Source organism: Phoca vitulina, unplaced genomic scaffold, assembly GCF_004348235.1.
Source record: "Phoca vitulina isolate PV1807 unplaced genomic scaffold, GSC_HSeal_1.0 scaffold7, whole genome shotgun sequence".
Taxonomy (NCBI): domain Eukaryota; kingdom Metazoa; phylum Chordata; class Mammalia; order Carnivora; family Phocidae; genus Phoca; species Phoca vitulina.
In genome coordinates, this window is record NW_022589710.1 from 68,505,126 (window position 1) to 68,527,186 (window position 22,061).

General features: G+C 42.2%; 1 protein-coding gene across 3 annotated transcripts in view; it reads left to right on the forward strand.

Moving 5' to 3' along the window:
- The first annotated feature begins 367 nt into the window (after positions 1-367).
- WDR20 (WD repeat domain 20) overlaps positions 368-22,061 on the forward strand; it is a 59,142-nt gene continuing 37,448 nt past the window's right edge. For 2 of the 3 annotated variants that reach the window (XM_032405958.1, XM_032405959.1), the window contains exon 1: positions 374-652. In XM_032405958.1, coding sequence (XP_032261849.1) covers positions 404-652 — 249 coding nt within the window. In that variant the 5' untranslated portion in view covers positions 374-403. Of the gene's footprint in view, positions 653-3,293; positions 3,504-22,061 lie in introns of all 3 variants that reach the window. The other variant, XR_004299635.1, reaches the window with a different exon arrangement.

Here is a 22,061-nt window from a genome sequence, read left to right on the forward strand (position 1 = left end):
GCTCGAGTGCACCTCTGCGCTCCCGACCACAGACCTGCCGTGGCTTCGGCTTACCGGCTCGGCCCCGGGGGTGGCGGGGAGGCGGAGGCGGCACAGCTAGCCCGACCCCCGGCCGGTGCCTTCCTCACCTGTACGGCCACGGGGCGGCCCCGAAGCCGCGCCAGGGGGAGGGGCATGCGGACGCCCAGCCGCGCGGAGAGCGCCAGGTGAGCACGCCTGCGCAGTCGGGCCGTAAACAAGCCCGCCCCTGCCCCTCGGCCGGCCTCCGCGGGGACGACTCGCGAGTGGGAGGGGCCAGGAGGAAGAGGCGGGGGAGGGGGGGGAGAGAACAAGAGCCCGGGACGGCGCCTGCGCGGTGGGCGTGATCCGGGCACTTAGGGCAGGATGAACGCTGCTTTCCAAGATGGCGACGGAGGGAGGAGGGAAGGAGATGAACGAGATTAAGACCCAATTCACCACTCGGGAAGGTCTGTACAAGCTGCTGCCGCACTCGGAGTACAGCCGGCCCAACCGGGTGCCCTTCAACTCGCAGGGATCCAACCCCGTCCGCGTCTCCTTCGTAAACCTCAACGACCAGTCTGGCAACGGCGACCGCCTCTGCTTCAATGTGGGCCGGGAGCTCTACTTCTATATCTACAAGGGGGTCCGCAAGGTACCGACCCGGGCGTCACTGGGGCCCGCCAGCGGCGTGGGCAGAGGCCGGGAGCAGGGCGGTGACAGTGGGGGCCAGGGTGACCGATAGGAGTGGCGGTCGCTCTTACTTTTGAGTGGGCCGGTAACTCCACTGGGGTGCTCCTGAGGAAGGGGGATTCACGAGTGAGGAGGGTGGTGTTTCGAAGGGGTGGAGGCTGTGGAAAGGGACCGTGGGGTGCGGGGTTCCGCCGGGGAGGCCCCAGAACGGGCCGGCTGCCTTCTCTCTGGCAGGGTCCGTCAGGCTCTGACACGGCCAGGGAGCGGGCCTGCGAGTCCCCGGAAGAGGTGGGGTGGCCGTCTTGTCTGCTGAGACTGCCTCGCCTCCCGGGAGAGTTGGGAGTCTCGCTCCGGGTTAGAGAACAGGGGCGCGGGCGGCTTGGGAAGGTCTGTAAGGCGGAGTCCGGGCTGGAGGCGGAGGACTTGAGACTAGGTCAGAAAGGACCTGCTCGGAACCAAGGGCTACTCCACCGCACTGACACTTCCTAGGAGCCTCTCTTTCTGGTGTTCACACTTTTCCCAGAAACCTCAGGAGGAAGGCTGTCACTTTCTCCGCCAGGGAACGTTCTCCTGAGAGATTGTTAAAGAGGGTCATCTTGGCCCTTATAGTATGGGAAAGACACTATAGTTGGGAGGTCGAAATGATGTTTTCAGTGAACTAAGCTGGCTGGTTCATAGGGGTTCTGTGTGAGCGTGCCCAGATCATTCTTGTCCAACAAGTCAGACTGTGTCCCAAACAGGGAGGCATAAGCCTTAAAAGCTACTTTACAAGAATCATTTTTTTTTGCTGGCGGGCGACTTAACATTAATTCTGTGAAGCATATAATCATCCTTTAAAAATATCTCTTCAAAAGAAGCAACTTATTAGAGCTTTTCCTTTATTGGCTATGTAACTATGTTCTCATTGAGAACTGCTTATTTTTGAGAAATGTGGTCTCTGACTTGACTTTTGGAAGAGTGAGGAAATTGATGCGTCCCACAGCACCTAGGCATGGAAAAAGGTGGTAACATTAATTTATAAATGTTTGGTTAGTGTGAAAGCAAATTGTACATACTGAAGAGTGAACATTCTCTAGGATGTAATACATCCAGAAGCAGTAAGTTTTTCGTTGGTTTCAAGAACTAGGGACATGACAGTAGTATCCAGAAGTAGCAAGCTGTCTCATTTGTTCAAGGTGCATCTTTTTGGTTACTGTTTGTGATAAGCGCTCTATTGTGTTTGAGGTATGCTGTTATTACTGAAAGTAAATCACTTGATTTCGTTTTTTCTCTTTTGTAATTGGGAAAGTGTGAGGTAGTTAGTAGTCTAGGAACTGAAGTTTTAGTCCTGCTCCCAACTTTTTTGCTGACTTGTTGGGTGACCTTGGATGAGTTCTTTAACTCCTGTTTGCTTCTCTTTAAAAAGAGAACATTGCAGTACTCAAGTTGTAATTTATAATATACTATGATGAACTTTAAAGCTTGAAACACTCGGTAGGTGTAAAATATGGTTAAAATAAGCATTAAGAGTGTCAAACAGGAAGCTGCTATTTTGCCACTGTTCCTAGGACTGAAAGGATCAACTTTTTCTCTGGAAATAAGTTTAGAATTTTAAGTTACTAAAATTTATATAAAATTTTAAACGTGCCTAACAGCTGAATTTATCAGCAATTACTAGTGCCAACGTTACCTTTAAAAAAAAAAGTTTTCTTTGAATATGTATTATTTCTGAAGCATTCTCTAGTGGCAACCCGTATCTGGATCTTGCGGCCTTGGTTTGCATCATCAAAACAGGTCTCTTGCCTGGAAGTATTATAGTTGTGTTCTCTTAGTTGGGATGCTATTTGATGAAGGTGAAAAGTAGGAGAGCTTTTCAAGACCACACTCCAAAATTATTTTAAACAAGAAAAATCTTAAACATGTAGATTTGTCTTTAGCTACATAATTTATTTGAGCATTGTAACTTATTTTGTAAAATTTCATTTGCATGTGGTAACATCTTACAGCATTGTATGGTGGACATTTTAGTTCTCTTCTAGCCATTGCAATTTTTTTAAAAAATTGTTTTCCGTGAGTGAGTTTGCATGTATTTATTGTTATTTCTGAATATAAGTGATTGTTTTTGAGACTGTCTTTTCTGATTTTAAAATGGAGCAGATAATTTTCCTTACTCAGAAAACCAAAATTTACTTTTTGGCATTAGGAGTTATAACTCTGTTCTTGACAGTTGGTCATTTTGACTGTTGTTACTCATTTTTTTCATTGGGGCATACAAAGTTTTATAACAGTCATTTGGATCATTCAGAAGGTCTAATTTGGATGCATACATTCGACTTAAATCTGCCTGTAAAATAAGTAGAAAATAGGTCTTTGAGAAACTTAAATCATGAACTATGTGCTGCCATTCCTGAGAGGAAGTATGGAGTCATGGGGGAATGAGTGGTTGAGGAGGTAGTCTCAAATGTGGGGCAAGGAGTGGCCCTTTAAAAAGATGTGCAGGTCAGTGTCTAGAGCTAGAGGGGACCTTTGAGTTTTGCAGTCTCACCCTCGTGGAGAAAACCAAGGCTAGAGAAGGAGTGCAAACCTGTGTTACAGTTTTTTTTTTTTCTTCTTCTCATGGTCAGGAAAATGAAGCAAGCTGAATCTAAAGAACTGTCATAGTGAGAAGGGACCGATCAAGCTTTTTGATCGCACGGATGCCATATCCTCCAACCATTTCAAGATCTGCCCCAGCATTTTGCCATATATTTTCTCATCGAATCTTGATAGCAATCCTGTGAGGTACAAGAAAGCATCTTCTTTTCACAGTTGAAGTTCGGAATGGAGTTTCTTGTGTAAGGAAATGTAGTTTTATGAATTTATTTTGCTTAACTGAAGGTAATATGAGCATTGATTTAACACTGACACTAATCATTTCAGCCAAGATTTTAGTGACTGCAATGGTGATAATTATACCAGGTGGGGTATCTACAGTAGAGTATGACCCTATCCTTCTCTCCAAAGAAATATCAATTCCTAGCCTTTAAGCCTTTTTTTTTTTTTTCTTTTGAAGATTTTATTTGTTTGAGAGAGAAAGAGCAAGAGAGCACAAGCAGGGGGGTGCGGCAGAGGGAGAGGGAGAGGGAGAAACAGACTCCCCACTGAGCAGGGAGCCAGACGTGGGGCTCCATGCCAGGACCCCAGGATCATGGCCTGAGCCAAAGGCAAACACTTAACCGACTGAGCCACCCAGGCACCCCTAGCCTTTAAACCTTTTTATAGAATACTTGGCATTCCTTTTTTTATTTTTTTATTTTACTTTATTTTTTTAAAGATTGACACAGAGAGAGAGAGAGAGAGACAGCGAGAGAGGGAACACAAGTAGGGGGAGTGGGAAAGGGAGAAGCAGGCTTCCCGCCGAGCAGGGAGCCCGATGCGGGGCTTGATCCCAGGACCCCGGGATCATGACCTGAGCTGAAGGCAGACGCTTAACAACTGAGCCACCCAGGCACCCCGGCTTTCCTTTTTTTTTAAAAAAGAGGTTGTTTTAGGATAAAGATGCCAAAGGTAGCTGGGTTTATTGGACCAACCCTTTCATTTTATGAGATCTGTTTTTACATAAATGTGAATGGCCACCGTTCAGACCCCAGCTTAAACATCACTTCTGTAGTATGTCCGGCTCTGAAGCCCCAGGCTGTATCCGCTTTCCTCACTACATGTTCTCAGAGCATCCTCAACTTTGCCTTTCTAGCACTTTTCTCAATTTGTAATTCTCTGGGTGATAATCTGTCTTTTTTATGAACAAAGCTCCTTTAGAAGAGAGACCATGTGTTTTCTGCTTTCACTATTTTCCTAGTGCCCAGCACAGTGTCCAGCATAAGGTAGGCCCTTAGTACTTATTTGTTGAGTGAATGACTGGATAAAGTATCAGTGTCCATCTATGCCATACTTTTAATTAATTAATTAATTAATTAATTAAAGTAGGCTCCACGCTGGCATGGAGCCCAACACAGGGCTTGAACTCACGACCCTGAGATCAAGACCTGAGCTGAGATCAAGAGTGGATGCTTAACTGACTGAGCTACTCAGGCGCCTCATATGTCATACTTCTAAAAAGATCTTCACGAGCTAAAGAACCTATTTAATTTTGGGCTTCCAAGTAATGGGTATTTTTAGTGGCTCACATCTTTGTAAAGACATTTTAAAATTATTGTTAGTAGGTAACAAATTTAGCTTTCTTACAACTGGGAAATTGTATAGCAAGAGACCATGAAGTAATAGAAAGTAACCAAGTGACACATTACTTTTGATCTGTTTCTATCAAACCATGTTACCTACCAAATCTATGTACTAACAGATAACTTTTAAAAACTATACTTAGAACTACTTAACATTAAAGAGACGTTTTTCCCCCTCCCATCTTAAGATTCTGGGACACAAATGTGTTGCCCAGAGATGTTATTGAAGCAATTCCTACCATAGAGGGGAGAGGAGTAGAATTAGATGGCTTCCAAGGCCTTTTCACAGCTCTTAAGGTTGTAGGAGTCTGTGCTCAATAGTTTTTTATGAAAATAAATCCATCTTTCTACTGGGAAGACGTCTTCATGTCTTGGATTCATTGCCTACTCATTGAATGGGAATTGAGGAGTGGGGTGTATTGTGAAAGCAAGTGGAACATGTGATTCTAGGTCTTTATGCTAGAAAAGGCTTTGTACTCATTGTGTTGACATGAAGCTGGGGCCAGAAGAAGAGTCATATAATAACAGCTCAAATATTTTCAGAGCCGGAATTAACCAGGAGTGCAATGGGTTGACTTGGGAGAGAATGAGCATTCTGTGTGGGAGATAATCTGTCTCTCTCAAAGACTGCAGGACCACCTGTCAGTGACTGAGGAATTCATGCTTTGTGTGGGAGGGTGACCTAGAAGCCTTTCAAAGGTTTTTCCCACAGGCTGGTTTTAGATTCTGGCCTGCTCCAGAGAAGGTCACGTTCACACCCTTCACTACATTTGTAATTCTCACATCTCTCTGCTACCCATTTCTAGTTTAGAAAGGGGCATGGAAGGGGGCGCCTGGGTGGCTCAGTCGTTAAGCGTCTGCCTTCGGCTCAGGTCATGATCCCAGGGTCCTGGGATCAAGCCCCGCATCGGGCTCCCTGGTCGGCAGGAAGCCTACTTCTCCCTCTCCCACTCTCTCTGCTTGTGTTCTCCCTCTGTCAAATAAATAAATAAAATCTTAAAAAAAAAAAAAAAGAAAGAGGCATGGAAGATTAGAACTTTTTATATCAAATTTACCTTGAGAAATTTTATACTTAATTTAGTAGGGCATACGTGGAGTTGAATGGAAACCTGTAGTTTTTTTCCCATTAAGGGCTACTTAATGTCTTCTGAAATATTGATAATTGCTTAGTTATTTGACTATCACATTTTATATACTAAGGGGAAAGCATTTTCATTTATCACTTAGAGCAGGCCAGAGAAACTTTCATATGATACCTTGGTTCTCTTGACCTTGAAGAGGAGGACTGATGAGATTTTGAAGGGCAGAGTGGGTGGATATGAGCAATGGTAAGAAGCTCTCGGAGTATGTCTGTGAAATCCATGAGATAGTCAGGAATGTCATTGTTTTAGCAAATATTTGCAGGGCATGCTTATCAGATAGGAGGTACTGTTCTAGATGCTGGGTAGAGACAAAGTCTCTGCCCTCAAGAAACTTGTCACCTGTGTTTATTATAGTTGAGTTAACTTAGTGACTTCATTTATTTAAGTACTTATTGTGCTTTGGTAGAAAACTTGAGCAAGAATCAAAACATTGTGGATTTTAGTTTGACTAGTTTGGCTATCTGCCTAAAGAACCTTGTTTTAAAAATAAATGTGAAGATTTTTGTAGTCTGATGTTTCATGTCTTAGAGAACAATTTTATTTATATTTCAGTGAGGTTAGTTTGTGCAGAAATATGAAATGTCCTGTTTGGTTATTTAGGAGTAAACATCAAAAACAGAAATAACTTTAATTGGTAGACATTCTTCATCTTCATTTTCAGGAGTGATAAGTTACCTTATTCTCTGAACATTTGGCATCTATTATTTATAACAGTACAAGGTATGTCTTGTTTTAAAAAAAATAATCTGGGGTGCCTGGGTGGCTCAGTTGGTTAAGCGTCTGCCTCCGGCTCAGGTCCTGATCTCAGGGTCCCGGGATCAAGCCCCAAGTCAGGCTCCTTGGTCAATGGGGAGTCTACTTCTCCTGCCCCACCCCCAGCTCGTGCTCGCTTGCACTCTCTCTCTCTCAAGAAAATAAAATGTAAAAAAATAATCCTCATTCATTAAATGTTTATTGCAGAGCTATTATTTACAAGGTACTGCTGTCTGTTGTGGATGATGTGAGGGTGAAGTAAGATACTTCTGCCTGTAAGGGGCTTGTATTTTTGTACTGATAATTGTAATATAAAGTAAAGGCCTGTGCTCTGCACATGGTGTAAGCAATGCAAGTATCGAGTGGAGTTAAGGAGTAAAGGTGAAGTGGAGAAGTATTTCTCTGCCTAGAAGGAGAAGAATATTGGGTTGGATTTCACACAGATGATTTGCCCTGAAATGTTGTGTACATATCACATTTTTTTAAATTTTAAAACTTATATCTTTATATTTCTAATTTCAGAAATGCTTTATCTTTGTTTCTGATTGAGGTTGAGTTGGCAATTGCTCTTACCTTGTAGCATTTTTCTCAACTTCACAACTTCTCTGCCAGTTGGCAAATTGTAAATTGAGTCATGTTTTGCATTCTCAATTCTATTTTGTAATATGGATTTTCTTTTAAGTAGGGTATATTGTACTAAAAACATGCCAAACCAATCTTTGCTAAACTTTTATCTTATTTTGTAGCAGTAGAAAAATGTAGACTTTATAAAAAAGAAGCAAGACTCGGGGCGCCTGGGTGGCTCATTCATTAAGCGTCTGCCTTCGGCTCAGGTCATGATCCCAGGGTCATAGGATCGAGCCCCACGTCGGGCTCCCTGCTCCATGGGAGGCCTGCTTCTCCCTCTGCCGCTCCCCCCGCTTGTGTTCCCTCTCTTGCTGTGTCTCTCTCTGTCAAATAAATAAATAAAATCTTTAAAAAAAAAAAAAAGAACAAGCAAGACTGACTGATGAGGAAGGAATTTATAAGGTTTTTATGTTTTAAAAGCAAGAATGGGAATACTTGAGCATATTCTCAAGTAACCACATTGTGGATGATCTCTGTGGCCTGGGTCCGTCTTCCCTTGCTTGGCTACACCCGCCTCACTGCTGTACTGCACCTTTTCCTCCTGGCACAGCAGAGCTGGTACACGGGCTCATCTCTTCACTTACTTTGATCTTCATCTCAGAGACTCTGTCTTGTCTTAATGTCTCATTTCGTAAATACTTGAGTGGTTTTGTGTAAAAAGCAGTAGACTAGACTATGGGAAATCAAAGAATTATGAGACGTGATCCCTGACCTTGAGAGGATTATCATCCAACAAAGGAAAATAAGTTATTCACACACTTACTCATTCTATCAAGATTTATGGAGTGGTTGGTTTGTGTTGTTGAGACAGAATCTCTGCCATCAAGGAGTTCACAGTCCAGTGGAACAATAAATGACATCCTCATTCAGCTAACATTCATGGGATGTGTAGACCCAAAGACAAGTAAGACATAGTCCCTGGCCTAAAGTGCCTATAATTTAATGGTGAGATGGACAAGTAAGTAGTGGTGGATGTGCAGATGCTGTCTGTTATTTTAGACAATATTCACTTATTAGTGCTTCTTAATCTGAATAGGGTTTAGGGGATGTATTAGGCTAGATGGGGAAAAACTCTTAACTGAATTTCAACGTGTCCTTCCAATTACGGATCTAGGCAACAAATCACAGTAGTAACAGACTTGTGACTATCACCAGTGAAAACCACAGGTGTTTGCATATCACATTATGGTTGTTGCAGATTTATCAGATGTCACACTCATCACTACTTTGAAATTAACAGTAGTTAGTGGATCTGCACTACAGCTCGTTATTCAGTGGGAAATGAAACTTTTAAAGATCCTAAATTTGTTTAATAACTATTTTAATAATTGATCTCCTTTGTAATCTTTTGTATTTAAAAACATCATTGTGAGAAGGAAGCCATGGCACAGGAAGTTTAAGCACCCTGATTTTGATAAGTCTTGGCTTACCTTTCCTCCTATGTTGTGTGTGATTGAATATAAGAGTGATAGGTCTCTCCTGTCCTGTTAGGTGACACTTCTAGCTCCATGAAGAAGACCTCTTGTGGCTGCTTTTTACTCAGCAGCTGATTATCTAGAATTCTAAGTTGGATATGTCTTGTGTTGCTTTTCTTTTTCTTCTGGATCATTCCTTTGCTATTGCTGCCCTAACTAGAGGGAGGAATACAAGAAGTACTTACAAGATTGACTCTTGTAAGAGTGTTTCACTCGTTCAGATCATAGATGATTATAATACAGTGTTACAGTGTGATGTTTGTCTCAGTTGCAGTGGGAGCTTAGAGAGGTTTTAACAAGGTGACATTTGAACTGAATTCTGATGGGTGGTTGGGCTGAAGGGGGAAGGGATTCTAAACCAAGACAACTAGAGGCCCAAGGCCTGAAGGTGTGGCATGGCTCCTCTAAGAGTCACTGTGAGGGTTGAAGCTTTAGCAAGGCTTGATTGGAGGGCAAGATTATCTTTCACAGTGAGCCTGTAAATGTTGGCTATAGGGGCTCCCGGGTGGCTCAGTTAGTTAGGCGTCTGCCTTTGGCTTAGGTTGTGATCCCAGGGTCCTGGGATTGAGCCCCGTGTCAGGCTCCCTGCTCAGTGGGGAGTCTGCTTCTCCCTCTCCTTCTGCCCCTCCCCCTGCTTGTGCTCGCTCTCTCAAATAAATAGATAAAATCTTAAAAAAAAAAAAAGTTGGCTATGTCCTAGCTTCCAGGACTCTTAGTGTGGTTTTTAAAATGGTTTTTTAATGTATTTTCTTTCTTTTGGTACTACTTCTGAGGTAATGTATTACGTTAGTATATTGTCATCCTGCAGGACTCCTCCTAGTGTATTGTCCTTTTCAGGTCATCAGATTGTATCAGCACCATCCCTGTTGAACCCTCATCGCTTCCCTTCATTTCTCAATGATTTGGCTCCTGCTACATTGCCACTCTGTCCAGGATACTCCTGTTTTAAATGCTGTGATAAGTCCTTATAACCCCTTTGCACTCACTCTCAGTCCTAACCCTGGCTCAGTCAACTCCTACAGCAAAAGGGAAGAAAAAGCCCTTTGGGGCCCTCACCCACTTGGTACCCGTCCTTTGCCTCTGGCAGCTACTGCCCCAATTTCTCAGCTGCTTCTTAGAGCAAAGCTCCTCCAAGTTGTCTGGACCCTCAAAGTGTGGCACGCAGACCAGTGTCATCAGTGTCGCCCCTGGGAACTTGTGGGAAGTACAGAATTAGGCCTCATTCCAGGCTTTGTGAATCAAAATCTGCTTTCTAAAATTCATTTTTTTAAAGGTTTTATTTATTTGACAGAGAGAGCACAGCAGAGGGAGAGAGAGGGAGAAGCAGGCTCCCCGCCGAGCAAGGAGCCCGATGCGGGACCTGATCCCAGGACCCCGGGGTCATGACCCGGGCCAAAGGCAGCCACTTAACCGACTGAGCCACTCAGGCACCCCCAAAATCTGCTTTCTGTGAGGGTCTCCAGGTAGTTCGGGTGCTCACTGAAGTTGGAGAGGCATTGGTCCCTCCTGGCTTTCTTTAGTTCTTTCACTGCCTCTTCAGACTTATTCCAGCAAAATTATTGTACCTTCCTGCCATCTATTTTAAGCGTATAATTCAGTGACTTTTAGCAAACTTACCAAGTTGCACAACTGTTACCATAATCCAGTTTTAGATCATGAGGGATTGTTTTTTGGTTTTTTTTTAAAGATTTTTTTTTTTTTTTTTTTTTTTTTTTTGACAGAGAAAGAGACAGCGAGAGCAGGAACACAAGCAGGGGGAGTGGGAGAGGGAGAAGCAGGCTTCCCGCCGAGCAGGGAGCCCGATGCGGGACTCGATCCCAGGACCCTGGGATCATGACCCGAGCTGAAGGCAGACGCTTAACGACTGAGCCACCCAGACGCCCCATGAGGGATTGTTGTTAAATTTAATTTTGTATAAGTCTCATTTATGCTAGATGAATAATTCTGGAGATCTGCTGTACACCATAGTGACTGTAGTTAACACGGTCCTGTGCACTTCATAATGTTAGGAGGATGGATCTCATGTTAAGTGTTCTCACCACAAAAACAACAACAAAAATGAAGAGATATAAGGAGACTTTGGGAGGTGTTGGGTGTCTGTTACCTTGGTTATGGTGATGGTATCACAGGTGTTTGCATACATCCAAACTCATCAAATGTATACATTTAATATGTGCAATTCCTTGTAGATCAGTTATTCCTCAGTAAATCTATTAGGAAATACATTTAATGTTGTGTTTTGATTATATAAAACATGTGGCTCCAATATCAGAATCATAAAACAAGGTTCTGTTCAGAGAGGTTTAGCTTCCATTTCTGTCCTCCCTGCAAAGTTCCCTTCCTCTCCTTATAATCATTTTATTTGTTTTTGACTCGTCCTCTGTTGCCATAAGAATAAGATGACATTTGAGCAGAGAAGAAGTTGAGTGAGCATACTGTGTATGATATTTTGTATCTTGTTTTTTTCTGTTTAATGATACATATTGGAGATCTTGCCATATTAGTAAATAGAGAGCTTCTTCACTCTTTCTTATAATTGCTTTATACTCCATGCTGTGGATATAGATCACATTTATTTAAATAGATGATTCTTGATTGTTGATCTCTTTTTATTACAAATAATGCTGCAGTAAATAACTTCGCATGTATATTATTTTGCATGGAGGCAGGTATATTTATAGGATGTATTTCCGGGAGAGGTTACTGCTGGGTCAAATATGTGTGTGTATGTATGTATATATATATATATATATATTTTTTTTTTAATTTAAAGATTTTATTTATTTATTTGAGAGTGCGCTCACACTCGCAAGCAGGGGGGCGGCAGACAGAGGGAAAAGCAGGCTCCCTGCTGAGCAAGGAGCCCAATGCAGGACTTGATTCCAGGACCCTGGGATCATGACCTGAGCCGAAGGCAGACGCTTAACCGACTGAGCCACCCAGACGTCCCTGCATATATATTTTTGATAGATATCATCAAATCGCCCTCCATGGGGAGGGGTTGTACTATTCTGTACTCACACATGAGAGTACCTGTTTCACCACAGCCTCGCTAACAGGGCATGTTGTCAAACTTGCATTTGATCTGGTAGGTGAGAAATTAGTGTTATTTTTGTTTGTTTTTCCCTTGTGATGAGAATGGTTGAGCATCTTTCTATATATAAGAATGGAATGTATTTCCATTTTTCTATGAACTGTTTCATATCCCTTGCCCATTTTTTGTGTTGGATTGTTAGATATCTTTGATTTTTTTAAAAAGGAGCTCTCTGGATATTGGAGAGATTAGCTCTTTGTGATATGAATAAGGGATTTTTTTCTTTCATTTTTCATCTGTCTTGTAACTTTGCGTAGGGTTGTGTGTGTGTGAGTGTGTGTGTGTGTGTGTATTTCTTTTTGCCTTGGATAATTTTCATATTTTTTGTAGTTAAATTTATAAATTTGTAAATTTTTATGGATAAATTAGAGCCGTGATTTTATTATTTAGGTGTTAACTAGTTGTCATTCTCCAAGATTTAAAGAAGAGGGAAAAGATTTACATTTAAATATTTGAGAGTTAGGCTTAACAAAGACTTTTCTAGAAGCAAGAGGTGAACATTGAAGTGTGCTGTCAAAGGAGCTGGTGGATGGTGATTCATTAGTAGATTTTACGATTTAGTATACTTCCAAATATATTATAATGTTAGGGATGTTTCAGTTTGTAAGTAACAGGAAACCCAACTCAAACTAGTTAAAACTTTAAAGGGGATGCATTGGCTTATGTCGTTGAATATTCCAGAGGTAAGGTGGGCTTCAGGCATGGTTTGATTGGGGTGCCAGCTCAGTGCTCAGTTTTGCTGACATTTGCTTGGTCCTGCTTTTCACTGAATGTCAGCCTGGCCTAAGTGGCAAAATGGTGGAGGAGGTCTAGGTTTCACATTTCTGTAACACATGGTCCAGAGTAAGAGCCAGTATCCAGGGTGAGAGTAAAGAGCGCTTCTAGACGTTTTCTCAGAAGAATAACAAAGATTGTTTCATTGAAGCCCCGAGCAAACCTCTTTCTTTGACCTGTTGCCCCAGATTGGATTACCAGCCCATTCCTGTGGCCTTTAGCAAGAAGAAATAGGTACTGACTGAGCTTTCGCAAGGACATTGGATTATATAATACCCTGATTGCCCTGGAGCCCACTCTGGAGCTGCAGTGTGAGTAGATAGCAGACAGGAGAATAGATCTAGAGATGCAAACTACACTGAGGATCTTATGCTGGCTGAGGTATTAGAAACCAGATGTAACAGTTTTTTTCCTTGAGCTCATGGTAAGATACATCAGTAAAACAGGGAAGATACACTGTAGTTGGAGGACCACTTGGGCTGGGCTGTGCTCCTGCATGGTTTAGAGACCTCTCTTTCCTTTGATCTTGCTGTTTGACTACTATGAATGTCCTCCCACTTTTTCACACAATTTGGAATTTTTTGTTTGGATCTCTCTGTCTCCCCCACTAGACTGAAATCTTGAGGGCAGAAACCATCTTATTCATCCATATCCATCACAGTGCCTGTACATAATAGGCACATTGTGTCGATTTTAAATGAATGAGTTGGTTGAGATTATAGTCCTCTAAGGATTTACTTGAGTAAATTAGATGATCTTTCAAAATCCCTGTCACAAGGCAAATATGGTCGCTGTTAGTTACCAAAGCTCACAGAAGCAGGGTTGCCAACCCCTTTTGCTTTTGTTGAGAGACACTTAGAAATTAGTCTCAGCCTCGAATCTTATGCTGTTCTTCTGGGCTAACCCAGGAGGAGGCTGTGGCTAGTGTCTTGATCATCTTGGTTTGGAAGCTACATCTTCCTTGTCCTGTGTCCTGGACAAAATTGCTCATACTGTCCCTTCCAGTTCCTTTAACTTCTTCCTGCTTAATTATAGGAACTGCACAATGCCCGACATTGCACTTTTCTTTCCTCTGGATTTTGGAATAGGAGTGCATGTAACTAGCAAGACTGAGGGCAATATTAACTCAGCTAATTAAAAAATGGTGGGTATTATGCTCAGGGCTTTCTTTGACAGGGAAGCAGTTTGCATTTCCCCTATTGCTCAGAAAGTGGGGTGCAGGTAGAGCTGGAAAGGCAGAGTCCCAATTGCTGTACTCCAAGTGGAGCACTGATTAAGTGTAGGTCCATTGGCCACTCATCTCTGGGGTTCCTTTGGAGCTTCTGCCCATTTAGACTCATCTGCTTTTCCCTCTTCCTTATAGCCTTATACTGACTTATGGTCACCTCTGCTCATTGAAGACTTCGGTACCCGCTTCACAGCCTTCCTTTCCATTCCAATTCTGCTGTCATCTTGGGTGGTTTTGTGTCCAGCACAGGACCCTGGAGGCACCTGGGTTCCTTGGTATCTTGGCTTCCATGTCCCCTCCCAGCGACCTCCTCTAGTCCACCCCTGGCACTGACTCCCATAGTGACGCTCTGGGTCTTAGCAGCAGCTGAATCTGCTTCAGCCCCAAAATGACTAATTCAGATAGAAATGTTTGTCCTTCTGCTCCAATGTGACCTTGGCTCCCACCCTTCTAATTTCTCCAGGATACTGGTTACTCAACATCCTGCTGCCAAATCTACAGATACCATGCGGCCTGTAGCTTCCTTGCCCTCTCTTCAGCGGCATTGAAATAGCTGATCGTTGTCTCTTCTTTGAAACACTCCTGGCCGTGACACTTTTTCTGCCTTTCTGGCCCACCCCTCTCCAGCCATTCAGTATTTTCTCGTCTTTGCCAGTTCCTTCTACCCCACGTCATCTGGAACTGGACTGTTCCCTTTTCCTTTCTCACTCCTATTGTAAGTCTTTCTGTTTTCTAAAATTGTTTGTTTATGCCTTTCTCCCCCCCCCCCCAAAGGAAAAAGTATTTATTGCAGTAAATTAATCCAGTGGGTATTCCCTTGAAAGCATGAATCCGGTTGTGAGGGCTGTTGAAACATACAGTGCATGTGCTCCGGAAAGCTCCGTCTCTGTCACCGTCAGCCCCAGATCTTCCTCTTGCCAGTGACTTTTGCCAGCGCCTTTTGCTGTCTGCACCATCTGTCTGTGGTGGTGGATACGGGCATCACCGGGCTGGAACTGGGCTCCCCTCCTCTGCAGAGCTGTGGCCTGCTCGGGGCACCTGGGCAGCTGCTGGGCTCAGTCACCAGCTGGGCTTCACCTTCTCATTCTTACTTTAAATGTTTCTTGAACAGACTTGCAAGAGTTCCTCAGTTAAAATGTTGTTTCAAAGAATCAGCTACTATTGGTTTTCTGTTTAGTATCTGTTGTAATCTTTATTTCCTTTTTTTTTTTTTTTTTTTTTTTTAGGTTTACTCTTTTCCTAGCTTTCTGAATTTACAACATAGGTTTTCAGCCCTTCTTTTGTTTTAAAATGATGTGTTCAAAGCTGTAGAATTTCTTCTAAGGATTACTTTAGCAGTCTTCTATGTGTTAGATACGTGGTAATATTAAGATCTAAATATATTTTGTTATTTCCATTTTTATTCCCTCTTTACACTTGAATTTCTAAGCAGGTGTTTTTTTAGTTTCTGTTCATGGTGTTTAATTTTGCAGCTTATTTTCATTGTATGGTCAGAGAATATGTTTTTTGATATTAGCTATTTGAAATGTGATGAGACCTTTCTTTCTGATCCAGTTAACATGTTCCATGTGTTTTTAAAAGAATATATTCTCGGGGCATCTGGGCAGCTCAGTCGGTTAAGCATCCGACTCTTGGTTTCAGTTCAGGTCGTGGTCTCGGGGTCTCAGGGTCGTGGGATCAAGCTGCATCGGGCTCCATGCTCAATGGGGAGTCTGCTAGAAGATTCTCTCCCTCTGCCCCCCCCTCCGAATCCTGCACATGTGTACGCATGTGCTCTTGTTCTCTCTCTCTAGAAAAAATCTTTTTTAAAAATGTGTGGTTTTTTTTTAAATGTATATGAGGCTCAAGATGATATATCTGTGTGCGTGAGTGTTCAAGTTTTTAATGCTGTTCACATTGTCCATCTCTTTACAGTATTTTTGACTGCCTTATTTATCAATTTCTGATAGGTGTGATAAGTATCTCACTGTCATTCTGAACTTGGCAATTTCTCTATCATTTTTTGCCTTATATTAAATTCAGAATTGTGATTCTTTGTAGATTGTTCTTTGTGTTGGTATATGAACTCTTGATCATGTCTAATTTCCTCAAAATTCTGTTTTGAGGGTTGGAAATGAGTTTATTTTTGTTAGTATTTGTATGGAATGTCTTCCTATTCCTTATTTTCAACTAATTTATGTAGTTTTTGTTTTCAGTGTGTCTTTTTGGTCCCTTTAAATGATTTCTGTTTCATTGTTGTCCACGACACTTTCTTCTTTGCCTCCCTCTCTCGCCTACCTACTTTCCTTCTGTCAGGAAACTCGGTTGATTTTTTTTTTTATTTTTTTTAGTAATCTCTACATCCAACTTGGGGCTCAAACTCATGACCCCAGAGGTCAAGAGTCCCATTCTCTTCCGGCTGAGCCAGTGGGGGTGCCCCAGGAATCCCAGTTGATTTTATCTCCGAAGTAGATCTTCCCTGCCCTCACGGTCTCCCCTGGCAGCAGGCAGGTCTCCGGCTGGCCCTCTGCTGGGCCTGTGCTCCCCTCTAACTTATCCTCTATACAGTAGCCAGCCTCGTCTTTAAAAAGTGAATCTAATGGCCACTCCAGCCTCAGATCTTTCAGTGGTTTGAGTTGCTTTCAACATGGAGAACAAAATGTCTGACATGGCCTACCACCAGGCCCTGCATGAGCTGGTCCCTGCTTACCTTCCGTCCCCTCTTCCCTTCACTGTATCTTCTGCCTCACTGCCTTCCTTTGCACTCCTCTGATCAGACTTTCGTACCCTTCCTGCTGCAGTCTCACATGCTGCTTCCCTTGCGTGGAAGGTCCTTCCACTCCCTGCCCTTCACCCATTTAATCCCTACTCCTGCAAAGCTTCGCTTCTCTGTCAGTTTTTGTCCAAGCCTCTTACCCTGGCCCCTGGACTAGGTCAGGTTTCCTCTTATCCTCTACCAGCTCATCTCTCTAGTACATGTCACAGTAAAAATAAAGTAATTTGAATTGGAAATTTACTGTCCCTCCTCGCCCCACCACCTAAACTAGATTGCCACGTCAGGAGGGCTGATTTTATCCAGTTCATTCCTGAGCTCCCTGTGTCTGGCTCCTGTTTTTGGTGCGTTTACAAGCACTCTGTGAATATGTGAATGAATGGATAACATGTAAATGGCTTGTCGTTTGTTTATTGACAGTGAGAAGATTAGTATGGTAAGCATGTCATCTTGTACGTGGTTGGTATTTGGTTAAATGTTTTTAACATTTAATGAATCAATTACTGATCTTTCTCATCTATGTTTTGTGAGAGAATGCATTTAAAGAATAACAGGCTGTTGTGTGTACCCACCCCATCTCTCCTTGACTTACTCCTCTATCCCTCTTCTCCCACGCTGTCTCCCACATGTACCTTACCTTAGCGCTGGCAGCCAGTGGAGGCATGGAAGAAAATAGACATCTGTTCAGTTTTAAAAGTTTTCTTAGGGGCACCTGGGTGGCGCAGTCGGTTAAGTGGCCGGCTCTTGATTTCGGCTCAAGTTGTGAGATTGAGCCCCGAGTCAAGCTCCAAGTCGTCGTCGTCGTCGTCGTCATCATCATCATCCTTCGGGCTCCGTGCTCAGTGGGGGTCTGCTCCAGAATTCTCTCTCTGCCTTTCCCTGGCTCGTGTGTGCACACTCTCTCTCTCTCTCTCTGAAATGGATACATCTTAAAAAAAAAAAAAAAGTTTTCTTAGAGGGGCACCCGGGCTGGCTTGGTCAGTAGAGCATGTGATTCTTGATCTTGGGGTCGTGAGTTCAAACCCCATGTTGGCTGTAGAGATTACTTAAAATAAATAAAATTTTTAAAAATACATTAAAAAAAAAATAAAACTTTTCTTTCATTACTAATAAGTTTGCCATGTAATTTGTCTCATTGGTGTTATTGAATGGGAAAGTTTTTTCCCTCTACAGTTCAAAGTAGGGTATGTTTATGGTAGAATATTTGGAAAATTCATATCTGGCAGCTGTTAATATTTTGTTTTCTGCCAGTCCTTTTTTGGTGCTCTGTTACATATTTTAAGCTTAATTTAGGTCCCTGCAGTGTAGATGCTCATTAAATATTTAGAGAATGAACCCAGGTATGGGTTCTTTTTCAACTTTAAAATCTTCTGCAGCTTCCTAATTTGGAATGCAGATAAACATTGCTTTTTGTTGATGGTGTTTATAACCTATTTTACAGTATTTGAGCTTTGTATGAAAGTGTGACTTTTTTTTTTTTTTTTAAATCTATGAGATCATTGTAGAAAGTTGCTTGGGCTAAATTGGAGTCACCAGTGACTTTTTTTTTTTTTTTTTTTTTTTCTCAGTGTACTTCCAAACCTTCAGTAAAGGCTTTTGGCTCTGCCTTAAAATATATCCAGAATCTGATCACTTCCCACCTCCACCGTTACCTCCCCAGTGTAAGGAAGCATCACTCCTCATTGGATTATTACTAGGGTGATTTCCAAATGGGCTCCCTGCTTCTACCCTTGCCTCTTACAGTCTGTCTCTCCTGATGGCAGCCAGAATGATGTTTAAAACAATATAGGTCAGATCATATTTTTCCAGTGCTGAAAAGTTTCTAATGCTTTTTCATGTCACTTAGAACAAGATCTAAATTCATTATTAAGTATGGTCCTTCCCTTTCCCAACCCCCCAGTGTGATTTGCTACCACACTCTCCCTTACTCCCTCCATTCTGTTCCTTGAAGAGGAGTCCAGTGACCCTCACGACCCTCACTCGTACTTTCCTTTGACTAGAATCCTTTCCCTGGCCAGCCACGGGGCTGACTCCCTCACTTCTTCACATCTCTGCCCAAATACGATCCTGTCAAAGAAGCTTTCTGTTACCCTACCCAGAAATGCACTAGTGTCACCCTTCTGTTCTCAGTCTCCGACTCCCTTTCCTGACTGATGGTTCTTCCCTGTCCTTATCACTCTCTGATACTCATTTGATTACTTGTTTACTGATTGTATACCTTCTAAAACCAAAAGAGGAGGGATTAGTGTCATCATTGCTGAAACCCCAGTGCCTAAAACAGTGCTTGGCGCATGTAGTAGAACTCAGTACATTTTGAGTGGATAGTGAAAGAAATTTGTTATCTCAAGTAACTCAGTTTGAAAATCTTTATTTAGGATGTAGGTGTTAGGACTTCTCATAGGCATATTTATTTATTATTATTATTTATTATTATTATTATTATCTTTAAATAGGCTCCATGCCCATTTTCGGGCTTGAACTCACGACCGAGACCAAGAGTCACATGTTCTATCTACTGAGTCAGCCAGGTGCCCCAGGCATATTTTATTTTTAAAATAGGTAATATATTCACATGGTTCAAAATTCAAAGGGCCTACAGTGAAAAGTTTCTCATAGCCTGTCCCCTAGCCACCCCCTTCCCCTCCTCAGAAGTAACCAGTGTGAAGTTCTTGTGTATATTTCCAGAGCTGACCTATGGTTCTATATAAAGAATCAGAGATATATTCCTCTCTCCTTTAAAAAAAAATGCAAATTTTAGCATCTGCACAATTTTTGCACCTTGTTTTGTTTTGTTTTGAAGATTATTCTTTGTCAGTGTATAAAGAGCTTCTTTATTTTGTTAATAGCTGCACAATGACCCATTGTAAGAATGTACAATACTTCCCCCTTTGATGGACACTGAAGTTGTTTCCAGTCTTTAGCTATTACAGCCTATACTGCAATAAATGACCTTATACGTATATCATTTTGCCATGTTGCTAGTATATCTGAAGAGTGAATTCCTGAATGGAATTGCTGGGTCAAAGGACATGTGCATTTGTAATTTTGATAGACATAGTCACATTGCTTTCCACACGTTGTACCAATTAATACTTACGGTACGACATGCTATTGTTTGATTTTTGCCAGTTGGACAGATGAGAAAGTATAATACTATAGTTTTGTGTTTCTTGTACTGTGAATTAAGTATCATTTCATATATTTGAGACATTTGTATTTTTTTCTGCATATCTAACTTGTATCTTTTTTAATTGAAGTATAGTTTACATATAATGCTACAGTAGTTTCAGGTATATGCATTTTCTTTTCTGTGAGTTATCCATGACCTGTATCCATTTTTTTTTTTTTTTGGTATCCATTTTTCAACTAGGATTTTGGTCCTTTTATGTAAACTAGCCCTTAATCTGTGATTGGAGTGGCAGCATTTGGTTCTGTTTGTCGGTTGTGTTCTTATTTTGCTCATGGCGGTGTTTCTTAGGTAGAATTATTTTTGTTTCCATAGACAAACGTATTAGTCTGTTCTCTTATGGCTGTGGGTTTGAGTCACGGTTAACCCTCCTAATTTTATTTTTAAAGATCCTCATAGTTTCCTTTTGTACTTCTGAGGTTTCGTTGTTGACATTTGATGTCTCTTTGATATTGCTGAAATTTATTCTGGTATAAGATGTGGGATGGGGTTTCAACCACCTTTTTTTTTCTTGTTTTTCTTTCCTGGAACAATCTTAGGATTTCCTGATCTCTTCTGTTCTTTATGGAAAATAATCTGTGATATAGACCAGTGGGCCATGATGTCCTGTGTATTTTTTCATTGTAAGTCATGGTTATCTGTATCTTACCACTGTTGACCTAAAAATAGTGACTGAGATATAGTCTATTCAGGCATTGTTTTGAAACAAATTTTGTAGAAGTTTCAGCTCGTAAATAAAAATTGACTAGGTAGTAATAATAGATGCAGTGATAGCTAATTAACATGCACTATACTTAGGGAGCTCGTTTAGTAACTTATGAAATACGAGATTTTCCTTTCTCATTTGAGTGAATCATGTTTGGGATCTCTTAGCTCCCTTGATTAATGCCTGGTAACACCAAATTAATAAATAGTAGGCTCCAGTGGGGCTTGATTCTCACATCTATTTCTCATACCTAGTAGACCCCTTTTGTGGGCCACCTTCTTGTGGAATGAGAGTTCTGAAGGTCTTGGCTATTGTGAGAAAGGGTGCTTTGGGATCACCTCCACCACAGTCGATGATGGGCCTTCACTGCTTTTGCTCTTTTTTTTCACTGCTTTTGCTACCGCTTAGCCTGGCCTTACCTGCTGTCCTGTCCCTGCTTGCAGGTGCTATTTTCACATGTGGTTAACTTTTCCAAGATTTGTAATGGCTCAGTTTACTCAAACCATTGAATCCAAGCTGAGCCTAGTAAGAAAGTTAGCCTATGAATGACTTCTTCAAAATCTGTCAGGTCTTGGAGTGCCTGGGTGGTACCATCTGTTAAGCGTCCAACTCTTGGTTTTGGCTCGGGTCATGACCTCAGGATGAGATCGAGCGCTATGGTCACACTCAGTGCAGAGTCTGCTTGAGATTCTCTCTCCCTATCCCCCTCCCTCTTGCGCGTTCTCTCTCTCTCTCAAATAAATAAATCTTTAAAAAAAAAAAAAAATCTGTCGGTTCTTGTGATGAGTTTCTCCCACACATATTCATTGGCCAAGCTGACACCTTGATGTCCCTGCACACGTCTTGTGTCTGTTTCTCTGTCTTGGTTCTCTTTCAAGCACCATTTCCTCCCTTTTTGCTTGACTACACCATTGCCTAGGTATTTGACTTCTTACATTTACAGAAACTGTCAGGCTCCTCTTCCTTCTCTCTACACTTTAAGCAGCATCGGTACCTCTTCTGAGCTTGTGGGGATGCAGATTGCCGGGGGGGGGGGGCGGGCTTGACCAGCTGACTCAGAAACGCTGGGGACAGAGCCCTGGAATCTCTTCAGCCAGTAACTCTGATGTGCTGAAGTTTGAGAGCCACTCCTTCATGGGATCTGATTCAAGGCTCTATGTACAGTGAACACTCAGTAAAAGCTTACTGGCTATTTAATATGGAGATTACATTAATAGCCATTGATTACTTTGTATATCATTACAGCTGCCATTTATTGAACACCTGCTCTGTGCCGGCACTTAACGCAGTGCTTTCACATTTGTTGTTTCACCCTTAGACACTTTGTAAAATAGGTGGTGGTGTTTCCCTCTTTAGACGAGAGGGGAGGTCCTGAGGGGTGAGGGAGCTCGCCAAGGCTGCACAGCTGGTCAGCGGCACGGGGGAGCCGTTGGGCTC